General features: G+C 45.2%; 1 protein-coding gene and 1 non-coding gene across 2 annotated transcripts; both read left to right on the top strand.

The window, feature by feature from the left end:
• Positions 1-3,312: 3,312 nt before the first annotated feature.
• Positions 3,313-3,421, top strand: LOC112444943 (U6 spliceosomal RNA). The gene has a single exon (XR_003033350.1). It is a non-coding gene; the product is annotated as a U6 spliceosomal RNA (small nuclear RNA).
• A 7,688-nt stretch (positions 3,422-11,109) lies between these two features.
• Positions 11,110-14,798, top strand: LOC132344238 (PRAME family member 8-like). The gene is made up of 3 exons (XM_059883208.1): positions 11,110-11,677; positions 12,039-12,611; positions 13,574-14,798. Exons 1-3 carry the CDS (start codon positions 11,316-11,318, stop codon positions 14,124-14,126), a joined length of 1,488 nt encoding a protein of 495 aa, XP_059739191.1. The 5' UTR covers positions 11,110-11,315; the 3' UTR covers positions 14,127-14,798.
• The last annotated feature ends 7,584 nt before the right edge of the window (positions 14,799-22,382 follow it).

The following is a 22,382-nucleotide window of genomic DNA, read 5'->3' on the forward strand; positions in this document are numbered from 1 at the left end:
TCTCCCTATTAGAAAAGTCAAGGGTAGCTTGTCTGGACATCAGAATGTTCAAATGTAAAAGAAATATATGTTATGTATTACATATAACTCACAGTCAGCTCTCCCTATCCTCTGTTCATCATCCTCAGATTCAGTCAACTACATATGATTTTTTTAACTACTGTTAAAAAAATAAATCTTTGTCTAAGTGACCCTGAGCAGTTGAACCAGGTGTTGTTCAAGATTCACCTGGTACACACACATACATAGTTTCAGAAGAAGCTGACATGATTACAGACTCTATAGTCCCACTGTGATGTTGAAGACTCTGGAGAGTCCCTTGGACTGCAAGGAGATCCACCAGTCCATCTAAAGGAGATCAGTCCTGAATATTCATTGAAAGGACTGATGCTCAAGCTGAAGCTCCAATACTTTGGCCACTGATGCACAGAACTGACACCTTGGAAAAGACCCTGATGGTGTGAAAGATTGAAGGCAGGAGGAGAAGGGAATAACAGAAGATGAGATGGTTGGATCGAATCAGCAACTCGATGGACATTAAGTGAGTAGGTTCTGGGAGTTGATGATGGACAGGGAAGCCTGGCGTGCAGCAGTCCATGGAGTTTCAAAGAACTGGACAAGACTGAATGACTGAACTGAATTCACAGTCCCACCATCTTCTATCTGTTGCCTAGAGAACTAGAAAAGGCTGTGGTATAATTCAGACCTAATCTTAGTGGTATTCACTTCAGTTCAGTTCAGTCACTCAGTCGTGTCCGACTCTTGGCGACCCCATGAATGACAGCACACCAGGCCTCCCTGTCCATCACCAACTCCCGGATTTCACTCAGACTCATGTCCATCGAGTCAGTGATGCCATCCAGCCATCTCATCCTCTGTTGTCCCCTTCTCCTCCTGCCCTCAATCCCTCCCAGCCTCAGAGTCTTTTCCAATGAGTCAGCTCTTCGCATGAGGTGGCCAAAGTACTGGAGTTTCAGCTTCAGCATCATTCCTTCCAAAGAAATCCCAGGGCTGATCTCCTTCAGAATGGACTGTTTGGATCTCCTTGCAGTCCAAGGGACTCTCAAGAGTCTTTTCCAACACCACAGTTCAAAAGCATCAATTCTTTGGCACTGAGCTTTCTTCACAGTCCAACTCTACATCCATACACGACCACAGGAAAAACCATAGCCTTGACTAGATGGACCTTTGTTGGCAAAGTAATGTCTCTGATTTGAATATTCTATCTAGGTTGGTCATAGCTTTCCTTCCAAGGAGTAAGCGTCTTTTAATTTCATGGCTGCAGTCACCATCTGCAGTGACTTTGGAGCCCAGAAAAATAAAGTCTGACACTGTTTCCACTGTTTCCCCATCTATTTCCCATGAAGTGATGGGACCGGATGCCATGATCTTCGTTTTCTGAATGTTGAGCTTTAAGCCCACTTTTTCAGTCTCCACTTTCACTTTCATCAAGAGGCTTTTTAGTTCCTCTTCACTTTCTGCCATAAGGGTGGTGTTATCTGTATATCTGAGGTTATTGATATTTCTCCTGGCAATCTTGATTCCAGCTTGTGTTTCTTCCAGTCCAGCGTTTCTCATGATGTACTCTGCATAGAAATTAAATAAGCAGGGTGACAATATACAGCCTTGACGTACTCCTTTTCCTATTTGGAACCAGTCTGTTGTTTCATGTCCAGTTTTAACTGTTGCTTCTTGACCTGCATACAGATTTCTCTAGAAGTAGGTCATGTGGTCAGGTATCCCCATCTCTTTCAGAATTGTCCACAGTTCACTGTGATCCACACAGTCAAAAGCTTTGGCATAGTCAATAAAGCAGAAATAGATGTTTTTCTGGAACTCTCTTGCTTTTTCCATGATCCAGCGGATGTTGGCAATTTGATCTCTGGTTCCTCTGCCTTTTCTAAAACGAGGAGTATCTCCTCACCACCGCCCCTCCTGACCGTGACGTGGTATAGCTCCTCTAGGCCCTCCTGGGCCCGCGCAGCCACCGCTCCTTGGACGTGGGGTTGCTCCTCCCACCCGCCGCCCGTGGTCTTGGGCATGGGGGTAGCTCCTCCCTGCCGCCGCCCCTGGCCTCGTGCGGCTGTATCTCCTCTCCGCTTTTGTGATGTCGCAGCTTGGCATTCTTGGCTGCCGCCCCTGACCTCGGAGTTGGGGTAGCTCCTCCCGGCTGCCGCCCCTGACCTCGACGTGTGGTAGCTCCTCCCGGCCGCTGCCCCTGACCTCGGACGCAGGGTAAGTCCTCTCGGCTGCTCCTGCGGTGTCGCAGCCTGGCGTTCTCGGCCGCCGCCCCTGACCTCGGACATGGGGTAACTCCTCTTGGTCGCCGCCCCTTTGCATGGGGTCCTCCCGGTCTGCCCCTGACCTCGGACGTGAGGTAGCTCCTCTCGGCCACGCTCTGTGTGCCGCTGCAGCCGCCCGCGCTCTGTTCTTAATGGTATCCTGCTACTGCTGCTAAGTCGCTTCAGTCGTGTCCGACTCTGTGCGACCCCATAGACGGCAGCCCACTAGGCTTCCCCGTCCCTGGGATTCTCCAGGCAAGAACACTGCAGTGGGTTGCCATTTCCTTCTCCAATGCACGAAAGTGAAAAGTGAAAGTGAAGTCGCTCAGTCGTGTCCAACTCTTAGCGACCCCATGGACTGCAGCCTACCAGGTTCCTCCGTCCATGGGATTTTCCAGGCAAGAGTATTGGAGTGGGGTGCCATTGCCTTCTCTGACTTAATGGTATAATTCAGACCTAATCTTAATGGTATAATTCAGACGTAATCTTAAGGTTGAAAAGCAATGGAAGTGATGATGTAGCTCTAAGTCAAAACTAAAGATCTGAGAACCAGGGAGACACTTGTGTATGTACTGGAGTTTCCAGGTTTAGGAGCTAGAAGCTCCAGTATTCATAGCCAAGAAGAGAGAGAAGGCAAACAGTTGCCTTTGTTCCATCCAAGCCCCCAGATGATAAAGTGATGCCCACCCACACTGGTGAGGGCTGATGTCTTGACTCAATTACTGATTTCAATGCTAATCTCTCCCAGGAGTTCCCTTGCAGATTCTCCTAGTGTTAATCTTTGACCTGTGATCTGGTCATCTCAACTGACAGTGAAGTTGACACATAAATTTAACCCTCACAGTGTGTCTAAACTAATGGAGACAAATAAAAAGTTTCTTGCAAAGGATTCAGAGGCTTCAATTGTTTCTGATCTGATGGAAGGGAATATATGGCTTAGAGGACCTTAGGCAGATCTTTGGTTCCCCCACAGTGAATATAATGATGCACGTACAGTTTATGGGATTTTTAGTAGGATCCAAAGAGATATTTGCTCTCGCTTTGGCAGCACATATACTGAAATCGTAACGATACAGAGAAGTTTGTCATGGCCCCTGCACAAGGATGACACACAAATTCATGAAGCATTCCATATTTTTTAGGCTTCCCTGGAGCCTCAGCTGTTAAATAATCCATCTGCAATTCAGATGGGTTCAATCCCTGGGTTGGGAAGATCCCCTGGAGAACAGAAAGGCTAACCTCTCCAGTATTCTGCCCTGAAGAATTCCGTGGACTGTATAGTGCATGGGGTCACAAAGAGTCAGACATGACTGAGTGACTTTCACAAAATGAGATATTGCCTGTTGAGAGCTGGGCTCTGGAGTTGTTGAACAAGAGCTCATTATTATGTAAGCACTTCACAATTTTTTTTTTTTTTTTTTAGTCTTCTCCCTCCTCATGAATAGCATGAGTCTTCATCCCTTGAACTCAACCACTGTTGTTTACAACAGAGGAAAGAAAAACCTGGATGCTGAAACTGGACTCACATATTGCATGTGCTTACCAATGAGTCAGGATTCATCCAGACTGTTCCAGTAGCCAGTGCGGGGGTGGGGGTGAGGGTGGGGGCTGGGGATGGGAGGGAGTAGGACAGACTGGATTCATCTTCAGTGATAGACATTCTGAGCCTCAGGTCTCTAGGCCAGCAGCTTGTAGATCAGACCAGAGTGCAGGGGCTAATAGTCAGCCACCTCTTGCTCTGGCTAAGCCATGAGAAAAACCCCATGGGAAAAGAATAAAAGCAAAATATAGCAATGGGAAATGTGATTGGGGACACAGGACTGATTGTATCATAGCAAAACAGACACTTTCTGTGTGCCGAGACACTAAAAAAAAGTGACCTGGCCCCAAAGAACAGGGCTCTTGATCCAAGAAGTCTTGAGTCCCCCAGTTCCATCTTTGAAACTTTAATTCTGTCTCTAGTTTCTTTTTCCCAAAATGTGCATCAACCACTTTCAATCCCTACCTGCTTCCCTGGCCACAGCACCTCACAATAGAAATCAGTTTTGTAATCAGGACTGTATACTTTAGAATTTTCAATCAACCTTGCTGTCCTGGAACTTCTCTGGTGATCCAGTGAGCCCTGGTTCAATCTCTGGTCAAGAAACTAGATTTCATATCCTGAAACTAAGTATTTGCATGCCACAACTGAATGATCCCTCCGATTCCCCAGGTGGCCCAGTGGCAAAGAATCTGCCTGCCAATGCAGGAGACACAGAAGACATGGGTTCTATCCCTGGGTCGGGAAGAACCCCTGGAGAAGGAAACGACACCCTACTCCAGTACTCCTGCCTAGAAAATTCCATGGACAGAGGAGCCTGGTGGACTACAGTCCATGGGGTCACAAAGAGTTGGAGCAAACTGAACATATACAGGCACACACACACACACAATACCCACACACAGGGTCACAAGGAAGATCAAAGATCGTGTGTGCATGACTAAGACCCAGGGCAGCCAAATAATTAAATAAATAAATATTTAAAAAACTGTGTCTTCCGGTAATATCATTGAGTATAAATATTTGCACAGTGGTTTATATAGAAAACACTCTAAAGTTAATTGAGGCAATATACTATTTTTAAGAAGTCATGTGGGTAATTTAAAAATATTGTACTTGCTTAGAAGACTCAGAAAACAAATGTGATTTATAAACTGATTTTAACCATAAATGAACAAGAATTGTTTCTTTAAAAAAATATGTAGATCAATAAAATTTTGAGTCGAAAGGTTTCCAAGGATATTTTTAATAGTTCACTTCAGTTCAGTTCAGTTGCTCAGTCGTGTCCAACCCTTTGTGAGCCCACGGCCTGCAGCACACCAGGCCTCCCTGTCTATCACTAACTCCCGGAGATTCCTCAAACTCATGTCTGTTGAGTCGTTGATGCCATCCAACCGTCTCATCCTCTGTCGTCCCCTTCTACTGCCTTCAATCTTTCCCAGCATCAGGGTCTTTTCAGATGAGTCAGTTCTTCGCATCAGGTGGCCAAAGAATTAGAGTTTCAGCCTCAGCATCAGTCCTTCCAATGAATATTCAGGACTGATTTCCTTTAGGATGTAGACATTATATTTAGAGCATTTTTTGGTTCACAATATTATTGAATAGAAGGTACAGAAAGTTTTGTGAAATGAAGACATCTCTTGCCATTTCAATAAACAAGAAATGACACAGTCACCAGAGATTTCTGGCGTCCAAATGTGAATGAGGGCTCCCAGACCTCCAATCCAACAGATGTCACTGCTCCCCATGGTGATCTCTGAGGAGCTCAGGGAGTGAAAGAAGCAGCCATCTGGGGCATCTAGCACTCCTTAAGTTGAACAAGGCAACAGGATTTGGCCCCAGAGAGCTGAGGTGCATATGAAAGGAATGAATTCAGTGAGCCCAGAGGCTTGCATCTTCCCATATGCAGTATGCTAAATTCCTTCACTTGAAATCTGATTTTTCTTACAGCAGCCCCTGGAATTGCAAAGTCAGACTGAGTGACTGAACAACAACAATCTTTGATGTTCAGACTGCCTTCTCCCTTTTTACAAATTTTATCACATGACTCCCCCTCCTGCCTTCTTGGAGCAGTTTTCTCAGAGCAACTGAGATTCTGTCTCCTGGGCTTGGGTCCTAAACACGGCTACCAAATAAAATCTCCCTCTACTTTCAGGGGGTGGCTAATGTTTTCATTGGCAGTTTCCATGTAACTCCTGGAACTCAGGTGAGTGGGGCCAGGACATGTGTGTTTGGAAAAGGTCTCGGAAGAGCATATCAAATGACAAGTACACAACCTAAAAGGTGAGAAGTATGTTTTATTTGGTGACTACAGATTATAGGCAGAAAGGTGGCTTCTCAGATAGCTCGAAGGAACTGTTCAAAAGTTATAAGGAGGAAAAAAAAAATTATAAGGAGAAAAAAAAAGTTATAAGGAGAGCCCGACGGGTTGCACAGAGTCGGACACGACGAAGTGACTTACCGTACCTTACAGTATATAAGATCATTTGGTGTTAAAAAAAAAAAACAGAAAATATCAAAGAATTATTGCACATGATAAAAATGATACATCTCACTAAGTTTCATGCACTTTAAATTTTATTTATTGATTTCTCTAATTTTTAAAATTTACTTATTTTGGCTGTTCCGGGTCTTCCTTGCTAAGCACAGCCTTTCTCTTGTTGTGGCGAGCAGGGGCCACTCTCTAGTAGAAATGCACTGGTTTCTCATTTTGGTGGCTTCTCTCATTGCAGAGCATAGCGCCAGGGTGTGTGTGCTTCAGTAGTCACGGCTCCCAGGCCCCAGTCCGGTGCTTGTGGGGCTTGGGCTTAGTTGCTCTGCAGCCCGTGGGAGTTTCCCAGAACAGGGATCTAACCTGTATCCCTTGCACTGAGTGGTGGATTCTTAATCACTGGACCACCCGGGAATTTTTTCTTTTTTCTTTTTCTCTGTATGGAAAGAGGCAGGAGTCTGGTCTTATTAAAGTCATCCATGTGACGTTCTTGGTGCCACCTCAGGACACTGACTTCTTCTCCTCCTTGAACTGCCCTCAGGGCACACTGTCTTGGGGCTGCAGTGGATGACGGCCTTTGGGCTGCAATAACCTTTGTTTACTGTCATGGCAAGTGAAATAATTCTCTCCAAAGGAAAGTGTAGGAGAAGACGGCAAGTGGAACTGAGGGAGAATGTCTACCGAGTCCCCTCTAGATGCGCCTGCTCACTGGGTTACACAAGTGAGGCAGGGAAAGCATTGTTTCACCAAAATTTATTCAGGCTCGTGATCCTTCTCCTTGAATTATCAGAGGGCTTCCTTGTAAAATCCAGTTTGAATAATAATTCTAAGTCAGTTCAGCAAAAGAACCCACTCTTGATATCTGTATAATCATAAAGGATTTGATTTAGGTCATACCTGAATGGTCTAGTGGTTTTCCCTACTTTCCTCAATTTCAGTCTGAATTTGGCAATAAGGAGTTCATGATCTGAGCCACAGTCAGCTCCTGGTCTTGTTTTTGCTGACTGTATAGAGCTTCTCCATCTTTGGCTGCAAAGAATATAATCAATCTGATTTCAGTGTTGATCATCTGGTGATGTCCATGTATAGAGTCTTCTCTTGTGTTGTTGGAAGAGGGTGTTTGTTATGACCAGTGCATTTTCTTGGCAAAACTCTATTAGTCTTTGCCCTGCTTCATTGTGTATTCCAAGGCCAAATTTGCCTGTTACTCCAGGTGTTTCTTGACTTCCTACTTTTGCATTCCAGTCCCCTATAATGAAAAGGACATCTTTTTTGGATGTTAGTTCTATGGTTTTTCCTGTGGTCATGTATGGATGTGAGAGTTGGACTGTGAAGAAGGCTGAGGGCCGAAGAATTGATGCTTTTGAACTGTGGTGTTGGAGAAGACTCTTGAGAGTCCCTTGGAATAAAAGGAGATCCAACCAGTCCATTCTGAAGGAGATCAGCCCTGGGATTTCTTTGGAAAGACTGATGCTAAAGCTGAAACTCCAGTACTTTGGCCACCTCATGTGAAGAGTTGACTCATTGGAAAAGACTCTGATCTTGGGAGGGAGGCAAGAGGAGAAGGGGACGACAGAGGATGAGATGGCTGGGTGGCATCACTGACTTGATGGACGTGAGTCTGAGTGAACTCTGCGAGTTGGTGATGGACAAGGACCTGGCGTGCTGCGATACATGGGGTCGCAAAGAGTCGGACATGACTGAGCGACTGATCTGATCTGATCTGATCTTGATATCTGGTCTCCCCAAGAATCTGATCAAACTTCCTCACTGCCCACTATTAGTATCCAGTTCATCTGGGCTGCCCTCAGCAAAAAATCTACTTCTTTGGTTCAGCCAAGATCCTTTGCAGACCTGATTCCTCCTCATAGGAAATTACCAGCCAAGAAACACACTGCTTCTGAATTGTGAGTCCCTATCACCTGTATCTGTTGAAGTTGGATGACCTGAGATGCTAGGGTATCCTTATCTATATTATCATTGTCCTAAATAAAATTTGATGTAGCCACTTACACCTGTGTCTATTTCTTATTTTCCTTGGAAACAACTCCCTCAGCTGATTACTGCTCAGGCAGGAAACGTTCTACAAGTATCCCCCAGATTCCCACATACTCAAGGATGACCAGTTTAGAGTCTGACCAGATTTTTTGCTTCCATATCAGGCCTCGAGTTATTTTCAGAAAATTCATTTCAACTTTAAATAATTCTTTTTTTTGATCTCATAGTAACTGTGATCCCAGAGGAACATCACCACCTTGAATTTTGAAATTTCCACATTTCCACTAACATCACAGCCTTTTCCAACACTTATGTGATCTGACAATTGGAGGAGTCCTTCTCATCCCTTCAGCTATGACAGGAATGGGCAAATTTAATTCAGATGACCATTATATCTACTACTATGGGAAAGAATCTCTTTGAAGAAATGTAATAGCCTTCATAGTCAACAAAAGAGTCTGAAATGCAGTACTTGGGTATAGTCCCAAAAATGACAGAATGATCTCGGCTCTTTTCCAAGGCAAACCATTCAACATTAAAATAATCCAAGTCTATGCCCCAACCATGGACATGCCCAGTGATTGACATAAGTTTGAGAAAGCTCCATGGGTTGGTGATGGACAGGGAAACTTGGCTGCGGTCCATGGGGTCACAAAGAGTCAGACACGACTGAGTGACGAAACTGAATTGATGCCCCAACCACTAACACTGAAAACTGAAGTTTAATGGTTCTATGAAGACCTATGTGACCTTCTAGAGCTAAAAACAAAAAAAGATGACCTTTTCATCATAGGGGGCTAGAATGAAAATGTAGGAAGTCAAGAGTAACAGACAAGTTTGACCTTGCAGTACAAAATGAAGCAGGCAGAGGCTAACAGAGTGTTGTGAAAAGAACACACCTGTCATAGCAAACACCCTTTCCATTAACCCAAGAGAAGACTCTACACATGGATATCACCAGATGGTCAATACCAAAACAGGTTGATTATATTCCTTGTAGTCAAAAATGGAGAAACTCTATATAGCTAGCAAAAACAAGTCTGGGAGTTGACTGTGGCCAGATCATGAACTTCTTGCCGAATTCAGACACAAATTGAAGGATGTAGGGAAAACCACTAGGCCGTTCAGGTCTAACCTAAATCAAAAACGTGAAAGTCACTCAGTTGTGTCCGATTCTTTGAGACCCATGGAAAATACAGTCAATGGAATTGTCCAGGCCAGAATAATGGAGTGAGGAGCCTTTCACTTCTCCAGGGTATCTTCCCAACCCAGAGATCAAGCCCAGATCTTCCACATTTGAAGTAATTTCTTTACCAGCTGAGCCACAAGGGAAGCCCAAGAACACTGGAGTGGATAGCCCATCCCTTCTCTAGTGGATCTTCCGGACCCAGGAATGGAACTGGGTCTCCTGCATTGCATACAGACTCTTTACTAACTGAGCTATCAGGGAAGACTCATGATTATACAGTGGAAGTGACAAATAGATTCAAGGGAATAGAGCTGATAGATAAAGTGCTTGAAGAACTGTGGACAGAGGTTTGTAACATTGTACGGGAGGTGGTGATCAAAACCATCCCCAAGAAAAGAAATGCTAAAAGGCAAAATGGTTGTCTGAGAAGGCCTTAAAAATAGCTGGGGAAAAAAAAAAGAGAGAGAGAGAGAAGTGAAAGGCAAAGGAGAAAAGGAAAAATATATCCATCTGAATGCAGAGTTCCAGAAAACAGCAAGGAGAGATAAGAAATCCATTTTAAGTGAAAAATGCAAAGAAATAGAGGAAAATAATAGGGCATGAGAGACTAGAGATCTCTTCAAGAAAATTAGAAATACCAAGGGAACATTTCACGCAAACTAATGTCTCTACTTTTTAATATGCTGTCTAGGTTGGTCATAACTTTTCTTCTAAGGAGTAAGCATCTTTTTATTTCAGTGGCCATATTAACAAAACTCAATCAATTTTGTATAGTGAATTACTGAATAAGTCCTAGATTCCCCCTCCCCCAATTTTTTTCTTTCATGAATAATGATCTGACTCAATCAATTCATCTAGAGACTGGCAGTAACCCAATCTGGATGAACCTGAGGGATGCTCTGGAATCCAATCAGGTAATGCCTACTGATTGGAAGTTAGCAGTTGAAAGGAGAGAAGATGTGGTTAAAAAGTTCCATAAAATGCCCCAGCACCAAAGAATAGACACAGAAACTTCTCGCTCTGGAGTCACTCCTTGTGTTCTCCACCAAGTCTGAGGTCTGAGCAGCACCCCAAACCTGACCACATCAGACCTGGTGAGTTAACCTCAGTGAGGGATGTTCTGCCAATGGCCAGCATGCAATGAATGGTATAATGCAGTTTGACATGGCATGGAGAGTTTACTTTTTTCTCTTCTTTAGGTTAAATTTAAATCTATCTTTCTGCCTCAAGGTATACTTTTGCTTCCATTCTAAACATTTTGATTTGTGCTTTGGTTTATAGTATTTAAAAGCCCTAACCAGCAGTTTTTCTTTTTAAAGACATCTGTTTGACATGCTGTTTCTTGACATTTAAGGTTTTTACTCTATACACAAATGGCATTCCCTTTACAAGTATCTCCTTAATCTTTCCCAGCTAAGTTGACTTTGGGAACTGAGGATGGAAGCTGTGTTCTACATGAACTCCTGTCCCCATAGTTTGGGCTTTAAGCAATAGTTCTTTTTTTTTTTTTTTTTTTTCACCATATAAACAAAGAGAGTCAGCTTTTTCAGTCTTTTGCTGCAGATGTGCAAGAGGGACATGCATTAAGGAAAGCAGTGGATGGAAACAGATGAGCCTCCATTTGGCTTTCTTCCTTCCTGCAACTTGTTAGATTCTTGCTCTAGTGGCAGGATGGGGAGAGCTCTGGCCTTAGGGACACAAACCCAGACTGGAATCCAGACACACCGAAGTCTTCCATTCTGATTCATCATTGCCAGAGCAATGACTGTGGGCCTGATTTGATTTCTCTGAAGTGTGGGGAGAGAGACTACCCTGATGGTTATGATTGTTCTGAGAAGGATGTCTTGTCTCTTTGCAGTTTCCCAGGATTCAATTCAGAGAAGAGTCAGGATGAGTGTTCACAACCCTCCCAGACTTGCGATCTTGGCAGCAATTGGCCTGCTGAGAGACGAGCCCTTAGCCATCTCTACTTTGGAGTTTCTGCCCACAGAGCTCTACCCACCACTCTTCATGGCTGCCGTCTTTGGCCGACACAGGGAGACCCTGAAGGCTATGGTGCCAGCCTGGCCCTTTGCCCGCCTGCCTCTGGGAAGCCTGATGCAAAAGCCTCACCAAGGAACCTTACAAGCAGTGCTGGAAGGCCTTGATGTCCTGCTTGCCCAGAAGGTTCACCCCAGGTGAGTCAGATCCAGGGAGCCTGGCAGGGTCTTGGATTCCTGGAAGAGACACATGGTGCCAGGCAGAGTGGATGACCAAGTGGTGACCAGAGGCTTCTGAAAAAGCTCAGAGGCTTTTTCAGAGGAATTGCTGAGATCACTTTGGGAAATCCCTTACAAATATATAATAGGAAGGATGGAAGAGGAAAAAGAGCTGGGGGAGAGGGAGCGAGAAAGGAAAGAACAGCAGGTGAGAGCAGGACTGTGAAGTCAGAGCACACATGGGGAGATGGAATGTTGCCTGAACATTCTATCCAGGCTGTGGGTTCATTCAGTGTGGATTTTAAATAATCTTACCCCACCATCTGCTGTTTCCCCACAGGAGGGGCAAGCTGCGGGTGCTGGACTTAAGGAATACCGGCCAGGACTTCTGGAACATGTGGTCTGGAGGCAAGGGCCACATGCCCTCCAGCTCACTGCTGGTTCCAGTGGCTGAGGACATGTCCAGGAAAAGGCACCCCTTGACTCCCTTAGAAGTGTACATAGAACTTTGTCTTACGAAAAAGCCCCTGGAGAAATTCCTTACCTACCTCTTCAGGTGGGTGGAGCAGAGAAAAGCCTCCATACACCTGTGCTGTAAGAAGATGAAGATTATTTCAATGTCCAAGGAAAATATGAAGACAGTTCTCAGGATGGTGAAGCTGGACTGTGTACAGATGATTAAACTGAGTTTCACCCAGAAGCTGTCCACCCTGGCCCAGTTTGCTCCTCTCCTGGGTCAGATGAGCAATGTTCAGAGTCTCATTCTCTCCCGCATTCGTGGGTCTGCTGTTGAGGAGCAGGACCATCAGGATCTTCTGCAATTGACCTCTCAGATCCTCCAGCTGCGGAACCTCCGGGACCTCTGCATGGAAGCTCCATTCTTCCTTGAAGGCCGTCTGGACCAGATGCTCAGGTGAGGCTCTGCCAGCAGCTGATTAACAGTGGACACAATGGTAGAATATCAAGGGCAGTGTCTCATCTGCTGCTCCACCATGAAACGCAGTATTACAGAAGCACAGCAATCCAGGTGGGGGGAATCGGTTACAGAAGCTCTGGAAAGGGACGCCATGTTGGGAACCCACAAGTTAGGGGGCCTAGATCTAGTGCAAGTGTGTATGTGATTTCTTCTTGGGGGAGAGATTTCTGTGTTCTGAAGATTTATGTATAGGTAAGCGAAGGGGGCATTGAAGAGGGAAAATCACATCAGCCTGAGCGTTGTGAAAAGAAACTCTGTGGTCACTAACCTGTGACCACAAGGAGCCTGTTTTAAAGTCCAAGTCAGTAACAGGTGTCCTTTTGCTGCATATAAGGTAATTAATATATGGGAAATGCATGGTTCTGGAGATGATGGTAGCAGAGCAGAGCCAAAAGAATGTAAAAAGTGATAGAAAGTTTGTAGATGTCATAGGGCTGGGAGTCCCTAAAGACCGGCAGCCCCTTTCTGCATGTATGCCAAGAGCCTCACCTGGCCAGAGGTATATGACCAGCAGCTCACCCACAGAGTGGCGATCTAAATGAAAAGCATTTTTTATCTCATCTCCCAGAACTAACACTCAGTGATGTCCACCCTGATGGACACTTTGTGTCATGCTCTCCTCTGATCATGTTCTAGTGCATTCCATTATGTCTATTCATCCTGCTAAGGAAGTAGAGTGTACTGTACTCTGCTTGACAGATGAGGAAAGACAGCTTTCAAGATCATGTGAATGTGATCCAGTCACACTAAGAAAATGGCAGGACTCAGCCTAGAATGAGACTGGACATTCTGGAATTTGAACTGTATCAGCTTTGGGCCAATCATTGAGTTCTCCTCTGGAACTCAACTGCTACTTTGCTTTCCCTCATCTAATTGCTTCTTCCCCCCCTCCACCCCAGGTGCTTGAAGACCCCCTTGGACAACATCTCAATCACCAACTGCCTGCTTACAGAATCAGACCTGACCCATCTGTCCTGGTGTCCAAAAATCTGTCAGCTGAAGGGCCTGAATCTTAGTGGCGTCACCCTGACCGACTTTAATCCCAAGCTCCTTCAAGTTCTACTGGAGAAAGTTGCAGGCACTCTGGAAGAACTGGACTTAAACCTGTGTGGGATCACGGACGTCTACCTCATGGGCTTTCTGCCTGCCCTGAGCTGCTGCTCCCAGCTTAGGGTCCTCACCATGTGCGGAAACCTCATCTCCATGGCTGTCCTGGAGAGTGTCCTGCGTCATACTGACAGGCTCCCTGATTTAAATCTAGAGCTTTATCCAGCCCCTCGGGAGAGTTACAGCTCTCTGGGTGTCCTTCACCGGGAGAGATTTGCTCAGATAAAGGCTAAGCTGAGGGTGATCCTTACATACTTAGAACGTCCCAGGAAGATTTGGGTTAGCCCCAGCCCCTGTCCTTACTGTGGTGATGACATGTGTGGTCATCTGAGTCCCAACACATAATTCTGTAATACACTGTGTAGTCGGTTGCTTCTATCAGAAGCTTTCTTCTGGACACTTGAAAACTGAAATCTAGGTCATACATCCATTATGAAGGGAAAACACAGCCCTGGTTTCTGATATAAGCTCAGTGTGATTGAAAAACCTGATCCAGCAGGGGTGCAGGATTCGAAAAGGGAGTGTTGACTTGAGGAATTGATGTGACTTTTTTAGGTATGTGTTTATAGAGTCAAATATGAAACTGAGTTTCTGGAAGGTTCAGTCTGAGACACACATGTTCAAGTTATTTCTGTATGCACACTTGTAGAAATGATCAGAAATAAAGAGACCTTCAGTGTAAATGATAAATGCCCTCCATGATATTATTCTGCTTTCTGTATTTATATCTCGTGGATCTCCAGTTACTTGTGGAGTGGAAGCCCTCTGTTGCGTATGATCTGAAACTCCATCATTCCCTAGTTATCTTTTTTCTTCATAGTTTCCTTACTTAGTTCTGGTGGTTAATACAAACAGCAAAGGAAATACATTCAGTGGTCCTCAATAGCACATCCTGTCAAGAGTGGGTACTTACATGCATATTCCTATCAGAAAAATACTAAAATCATACAGCATGAAATATGGTTTTGTTACATTTATACCAGAAGTATATTTCAGAAGTATGTCTTTTGAAAGCTGAGTCATGTCAATAAGAGTTTTATTTTATTCCCATACCTACTATTGTTCTTCCCTATCGAGGAAGACTAGTAGAGCATGTTTTGACATCAGCATATCAAGATGTATAATAAAATGTCTTTACACCATATAACTTAAAGTTGGCCATTTTTATTCTCAGCTCCCTACTCTCTCCCTCAATCAGCTGCAGATTCATTATAAAATATTTCTTATGATTCTCTGGATCTCCTGTCTTACTAGTCTATAATGATGCAGAAAATATTTTTCCCTGTTCCCTCTTCTCATATCTAGATATGTACTATTACAAATATTCTCTATGTGGTTTTAAATGTGATTGATAGCCTCAAGATATTTAACTATGTTAGAAGCCTGGGTTCCCCTTGGGTAGTGCAGGAGACACTATTTTATAAAGTAGATGGGCTATAAGGTATATAGCTCATTACATTTATAAATTCATAATACAGCGAAGAGAGACACAAGACATAAACCATTTGAAAACAAGTTAGAACAAATTAAATAATGATTAGTGAAAATCAATTGTGGTCTGGTGGCAGTAATTCATCAAGTCCACAGGGAAGCTAGAGAAGCCAAATTCTGGAGGAATGTCAAAAGAAGCCCATTTGGCAGTCTATTGTCATCATGCTGAATAAAATTTGTCTTCAGCACTTAACCCCATGTCTGTCTCTGATTTTCTTTGGCACAAGGATGACAGCTCAGGCAGGAAAGGTCCTTCTGCATATCCCCCAGATTCCCGCATACCTGAGAATGGCCAACTTGGAATCTGGCCTCTGTGGCAGAGCTCCATATCAGCCCATGAGCTTTCTTCAGAGACTAATTTTCTGATTGATTGATTGGTTTTGTTCTGGCTGTGCTAGGTCTTCCTTGCTGCATGGCTTTCTCTAGCTGTGGTGCACACAGCTGCTCTTCATCGCAGGGCTCAGGCTTCTCCTCGTGGTGGCGTCTCCCGTTTTGGAGCACAGGCTCCAGTCCACAGGCTTAACTTGTTGCTACACATGGGCTCATGGTTGCTGCTCATGGGCTTAGTTGCCCTGTGGCATGAGACATGTTTCTGGGCCAGGGATTGAACTGGCATCCCCTGCACTGTAAGATTCTTAAACTCTGGACCACCTCAGAAGTCCCAGGTTTGTTTTTTTTTTAAAGTTTTTACTGAAGTATAGTTAAATCATTGTGTTTTTACTTAAACACACAATTAAAAATAAACACAATTTAAACACACAATTAAAAATAATTTTAGTTACATTATTGTGTCTCATCTTAACTGTAGGGCAAAGTGACTCAGTTACACACACATATATATTTTTTCATCATGTTTATGTTTAAAATGTCATGAGTAGAATCCATTTTAATGCTTTTTATGTAAAGGTCATGAGAGAAATATGGTGAAAGCAATCTTCCCCAAAGTGACTCAGACAGAGAACACCCTTCAGGGAGTCTTCACCTTGGTGGTCAGAGGTGTATAAGAATTGTTCAGGCATCAAATAACTGGGGTGCGTGAGAGGCATGGAAAATTCTTATAGATGGAGAAAAGGTCTCCCTTTGCATGTGACATTCAACTTCAAAGAAATCCTTGTATGATGCATCTCAAAGTGGAAATCATCCCTGAACAAGGTAGTATGCTAACACCATAAGAGCTTCGGGATTAAGTGCAGAAAAGATGTTGGTATTTATGAAGAGAAATAGCAGAATTTTATTTCTGGGCCTAACGGTGTCAACTTGATCAGAATCTGTGTGGATTTAGCTAGGTCTGAGGAGACAGTAATCATCTAAATGCAGTAGAAAAGGGGCCAGTGAAATTATGATTTATTTGACTTCTAAGACCCCTGAAAAATGGAGGGAGAAACAGCCATCTGGAAAGTGTCCTCAGTGAGAACAACAACAACAACAACAAAAAAAACACAACTTAAAGAAAACCTCTGGACGGCAGGGTTATTGGGGACTGAAGCAGGTTCGTTTCTTCTCTGATTCCAAGTTCCCAAAGAGCCCGCAGTGCCCACCCTCAGTGGGCTGTGCTGATCTCAACTCTCTGGGAAAGAACAGCCTCTAAGGTGACAGTGTCTCCTCTGAGCCTCTCTCTTTTCCTTGAAATTTATTGCATTTCTTTTTGTGGCCTTGGGTCTTCACTGTTGTTCCTGCTTTTCTCTAGCTGGGGCAAGGGGCCTGCTCTCTAGTCGTGGTGTGCAGGCTTCTCACGGAGGTGCCTTCTCTTGTTGCAGAGCAAACTCTAGAGTGCTTGACTTTCAGTAGTTTCGGCTCCCAGGATTTAGAGCACAGACTCAACAGCTGTGGCTGCTGCTGCTGCTGCTGCGTCGCCTCAGTCGTGTCCGACTCTGTGCGACCCCAGAGACGGCAGCCCACCAGGCTTCCCCATCCCTGGGATTCTCCTGGCAAGAACACTGGAGTGGGCTGCCATTTCCTTCTCCAATGCATGAAAGTGAAAAGTGAAAGTGAAGTCACTCAGTCGTTCCCGACTCTTATCGACCCCATGGACTGCAGCCTACCAGGCTCCTCTGTCCATGGGTTTTCCAGGCAAGAGTACTGGAGTGGGGTGCCATTGCCTTCTCCGACAGTTGTGGCAAGTGGGTTTATATGCCTCATGTCATATGGGATCTTCCCAGACCAGGGATCAGACCCATGTCTCCTGCATTGGCAGTCAGATTTTTTATGACTGAACCACAGGGAAGCCCTCTTTTGCTATCTTAATATCACCCAGAGTAGTGTATTTAAATTTCCCTGTTTCTCAAAATATAAAAATGAAAAAGAAACCTTTATTTTCCACCGTTGTGATCATTCATGATGTCCCTTTAGGAATGCTCAGCTCCAAACTGTCCAGAACCACTCTTACTGTCACTGAGGTTTTGACCTGTCTACCTTCAGAGAAGGCTTGGCTTAGGCCTGGAAAACCAATCACATCCCCCAAAGCTTTTCCCTTGCTGCCCAAATAGGCTTAGAATCTCCCGTGTTTCCTACCTAACACCTGAGTGAAAATCTCATACAAGAATGAGTGTATTTTGTTTTCTTTGATGACAACACCACTGTTTTCATGAGCTGTTTTAACTCAAGGACATTTTGCTAATTTTGACTTGACCAAAATTCCCCCAACAATTATTCTGTCAACTTTTGTTCTTTCTTGGCCAAGGGCAGGAATCAATAATCTCTTTCATGTTTGATCCACAAAAATATAACTGTCCATATTAGTAGAATACAGTAAATATTTGTGAAGTGAATCAGTGAACAGGTCCTTGATTACCTGACCACTCCATTGGTCTCTGTTTGGTGATGTGTATATGATTCAATCAACTAATCTAGAGAAGTACGATGATCCAATCAGGGTCAATCCAATGGTCCCTCTGTAATCTAATCAGATATACTGTTCCAGTTGGGTTAGCAGTGGGACAGAGGGATGATAGAACAAAAAGACTTATAAAAGTCTCAAGCACTGGAGAAGAGGTGCAGAATTTCCTGGCTCTGGAGACATCAGAGGGGTTCTCACAGGGTTTGAATTGTGAGCACCCCACCAGGCACATTAGAGCAGTAAGTTTCCACCCTCATATAAGGACACTCTTCTCTTACTGGTGGTGGTGGTTTAGTCGCCAAGTCGTGTCCAACTCTTGCAATCCCATGGACTGTAGCCTGTCAGGCTCCTCTGTCCATGGGATTGTCCAGACAAGAATGCTAGAGTGGGTTGCCATTTCCTTCTCCAGGGGATCATCCTGACCCAAGAATTGAACCGGGGCCTCCTGCATTGCAGGCAGATGATTTACCAACTGAGCTATGAGGGAAGCCTTCTCTTCTCTTACTAGTGGTTAGCTAATCTTGAAGGGTGCCATGTATCCCTAGTGAAGGGAGAGTTGTTAAAAAACATCAGTTCTTTCCAATGAACACGTTTCAGGTTTAATTTTGCCTCTCAGTGTAGTTTTGCCTGAACTCAAACATTTTAATTAGTGCTTTAACTTCAATCATTTAAAAATATCTTTTAAAGACATGTAACATGTGTATTTAAAATATCTCTTTGGAGTTTTGTTTCATGAGTTTCACCTACACAGTTCTGACACACATGGCATTCGTGTTAGGGGTAACTGAGGATGGAGGCTGCGTTGGTCCACATGACCTTCCTCGTACTGATTTAGGGCTCTAAATGACGCTCTGACGTCATTCCCTCATAAAGACTGGAGTGGGTTTTCAGAATTCCTGCTACCCACTTCCAGGTGGGACTTGGATTAATCCAAGCACCGTATGAACTGAATGGGCTGGTGGTTGCCCTTCCTCCGGATTGGTACTTGTGAGAGGCTTGTTCTGAATCCAGTAGGGAAAGAGCTATATCATTGTGCCCTTGAGGCCTGAATGGCATGTGGCCTAACAGGCACGTCCACCCCTGCCAGAGCAGTGCCTTAGTCCTGAGTAGATTCCTCTGAAGGGTTGGGAGATTGTCTTAGGTCTGCTCCTGCTTGGCCTGACATGGATGATATGCTCACTGGCATTTTCCACAGGATTCCTCCTGAAGCAGAGTCAGGATGAGTGTCCGGCACCCCCGTAGGCTCCTGGACCTGGAGAGAATGCACCTGCTCAGGGAAGATGCCTTGGTCTATTCTTATCTGGAGTTTCTGCCCAGGGAGCTCTTCCCACCCCTCTTCATGGACACAATCCATGGAGGACACATCAAGACCTTGGGATCATGGTGCAAGCCTGTCCCTTTGTCTGCCTCCCTCTGGAGGGCCTCATTGCCCCCATGTGGGTCCCTTATGAGCAGGGCTGGAAGCACTTGATGTCCTGCTGGCCCAGAAGGTTCACTCCAGGGGAACGAGATCCAGGTAGCTTGATAGGGTCCTGGGCATCCCAGAAGAGACTTCTAGGGTGGGCCAATTCGGCGACCCATGGACAGACCCGAGGGCTCTGAGGGTGGCAATGGAGAGGCTTAGAGGCCTTGGCTCAGTGTGAGAAATGCCTTCCTGATATGTAAGGGTGCCTAAGATGCAAGGAGGGTTGAGAGAACATGCCCCATCTCCTTCCCATGAGGCTTAATCCTACTAGAAGTGGAGACCTGGAGAGGAAAGGGGGAGAAAGGGAGCTGGAGAATAGAGAGGCACAGAAGGGAGCCGGCGAGGAAGCAGGTGACGAGAGAGACGTGAGGGAAATACAGAGGCCGCCTGTGGTCTATTTCTGAGTCTGTGGCTGCAGTCTGTGTGGATGGTAATGCATCCCTGTCAATCTCCTGGTCCTCATAGGAGGTGCAAACTGCAGGTGCTAGATTCATGGAATACTGGCCAGAATTTCTGGAGCGTGTGGTCTGGAGCCAGCACTCAAGGGGGCTCACACTCAGGAATGGCACCAGTGGTGGAGCAGAGCTCAAGGACACAGCAGGCCTTGGCTCCCTTAAAGTATACACAGACCTTTGTCTGAAGAAAAGGACCCTGGATAACTTCCTCTCCTACCTCCCCGGGTGGGTGGCACAGAGAAAAGCCTGCACACACCTGTACTGTAAGAAGCAGATGATCTCTGCAATGCCCCTGGACAGTATCAGGAAGGTCCTGAATATGGTGCAGCTGGACTGTATCCAGGAGATGCAAGTCACCTGGATCTGGCATCTGTCCATCCTGGCCACGTTTGCTCCTCTCCTGGGTCAGATGAGCAACGTGCAGAGACCCCATCTCTCCCACATTCACGGTCTGCCCGTGAGAAGCAGCAACAGGATGTTTTTCGATTCCCCCCTCAGTTTCTAAGCTGCACCGTCTCCAGTCTCTCTATCTGGACTCTCCCTCCTTGTCTGAACCTGCCTGGACCAGACGCTCAGGTGAGGGTGGACCGCTGCCTGGGAAACAGTGAACACAACATTGGCATGTCAAGCACACTGGGTCCTTTGTGTTTCTATCCTGAGCTGTGGAATCACTTCACCTCAGAAATCAAGGGGGAGGAGCAGACAACACACTAGAAATCTCTGGATGGGGCGTTTGGATCCAGTGAGGGAAGGCATGGGTTCTTCCTTAGGAAGGGAAAGCTATGTCAGATGACTAAGAAAATAGGTAAGTGAAGAGGGCATTAAAGAAGGGAAACCACCTCTGACGCAAGCAATTTGAAAGACAAGGTCTGAGGAATTCCCTGGTGGTCTGGTGGTTAGGACTCTTCTCTTTCGGGGTTGAAAGTCCAGGTTTGATCTCTGGTGAGGGAAGAATTTTCACAACCTGTGCAGTGTGGCCAGAAAAGAAAAATGAAAACAGAAAGTTCAGGAGAGAGACAGAGAGAAAAGCTCTGTGCTTACCAGATTCCTGAACACAATGAACTTGTCTCAAATCACCAGGCCCTAAAAGAGTGCCTTTTGCTCCCGATAAGTTAGTTAATATTTAAGTTGTGCATAATTCTGAGAGGATCGTAGTGGAGCAGGAGCCAGAGATCATACAAAGCTGCAGGTGGTTTGCAGGAGATGCAGAGAGGTAGTGCCAGGCCAAAATGAGACGGGTCATTCTGGGTACTGACATTCAAGAGGTGGTTAGAAGGACCTTGTCTTAGGGCAAATCACCTATCTGGCACGTTTAGCTCAGTTTCCACTCTGAATTCTCAGACCTAATTGCTTGCTTTCTCTCCAGATGCCCGAGGACCCTCTTGGCCCACCTGGCAGTAACTAACTGGCAGCTTAGAGAGTCGGACTTGCCCCATCTGTTCCAGAGCCCAAACATGTATCAGCTTAAAGGCCTAGATCTGGGTGGGGTCACCATGATGGACTTTAGTCCTGAGATCCTCCACATTCTTCTGGAACAATTTGCAGCCACCCTACAGGAGCTGAACCTAGAGCAGTTTGGGATCACAGAGTCCCAACGTGAGTCCATCCTGAGTGAGTCCATGCATCAGGAATGGAAAACCAATCCATGGTTTCAAACATCAGCTCAACATGAATGGAAAGGAAAGATGATACTGTGGGTTTGCAGGACTGCAAGGGGAAATGCAGACTCTGGTTGGTGATGGGACCTTCAGAGACATGGGTTTATAGCATAACAAACATGAATTAATTTCCTGCAAGGAAATCTTGTATGCACCTTACCCTTGAGTAGTGATTGGAAAGAAATGGTCACAAATAAAGAAACCTGCATTGTATTTGTATCCGGTGCCCTTCACGATACATTATCCTGTTTGTCTGTCTTCACCTCAGGAATCTCCAGGTAGTGATGAAAGCACACAGGATTGTCTATGCTCAGAAATCCCTCTATTCCCACTAGTTCTCTATTCTGTCTCAGACATCCGCTACCTCCTAGCTTACTGCAGTGGCTGTTCAGTGGCTTACTGCACACACAGCAAGAGGAACATGCTCAGTGGTCAAGGAGTCACTGGAGTGAAGAGCTCTAAATTAGGGCGCCAGCTGTCCTCAGGGTTCTCCTGGTGCGTCCGTAAGTCCCAGTCCCTGACCACACATGTCAAAACCCTCCATCCTAGAAGCATCATCCACTCTGCAGATGAGCCCAGTCTCTTGTCCTCACCAACCCATCCCTGTCAAGCGTGTGTAGTGGTCCTCCTTGAATAAGCTACAGTAAAGACATACAGTAAAGTTATACAATTTCCTTTGAGCATAATACTAAAACC

Source organism: Bos taurus, chromosome 29, assembly GCF_002263795.3.
Source record: "Bos taurus isolate L1 Dominette 01449 registration number 42190680 breed Hereford chromosome 29, ARS-UCD2.0, whole genome shotgun sequence".
NCBI lineage: Eukaryota > Metazoa > Chordata > Mammalia > Artiodactyla > Bovidae > Bos > Bos taurus.

Bases quoted from the DNA above. Each gene is read 5' to 3' on its own strand.
- LOC132344238 (XM_059883208.1), top strand. From the start codon at position 11,316: ATGGTTATGATTGTTCTGAGAAGGATGTCTTGTCTCTTTGCAGTTTCC. The intron at 11,678-12,038 runs GTGAGTCAGATC...GTTTCCCCACAG, and splicing joins GCCCAGAAGGTTCACCCCAG to GAGGGGCAAGCTGCGGGTGC. The intron at 12,612-13,573 runs GTGAGGCTCTGC...CCTCCACCCCAG, and splicing joins CGTCTGGACCAGATGCTCAG to GTGCTTGAAGACCCCCTTGG.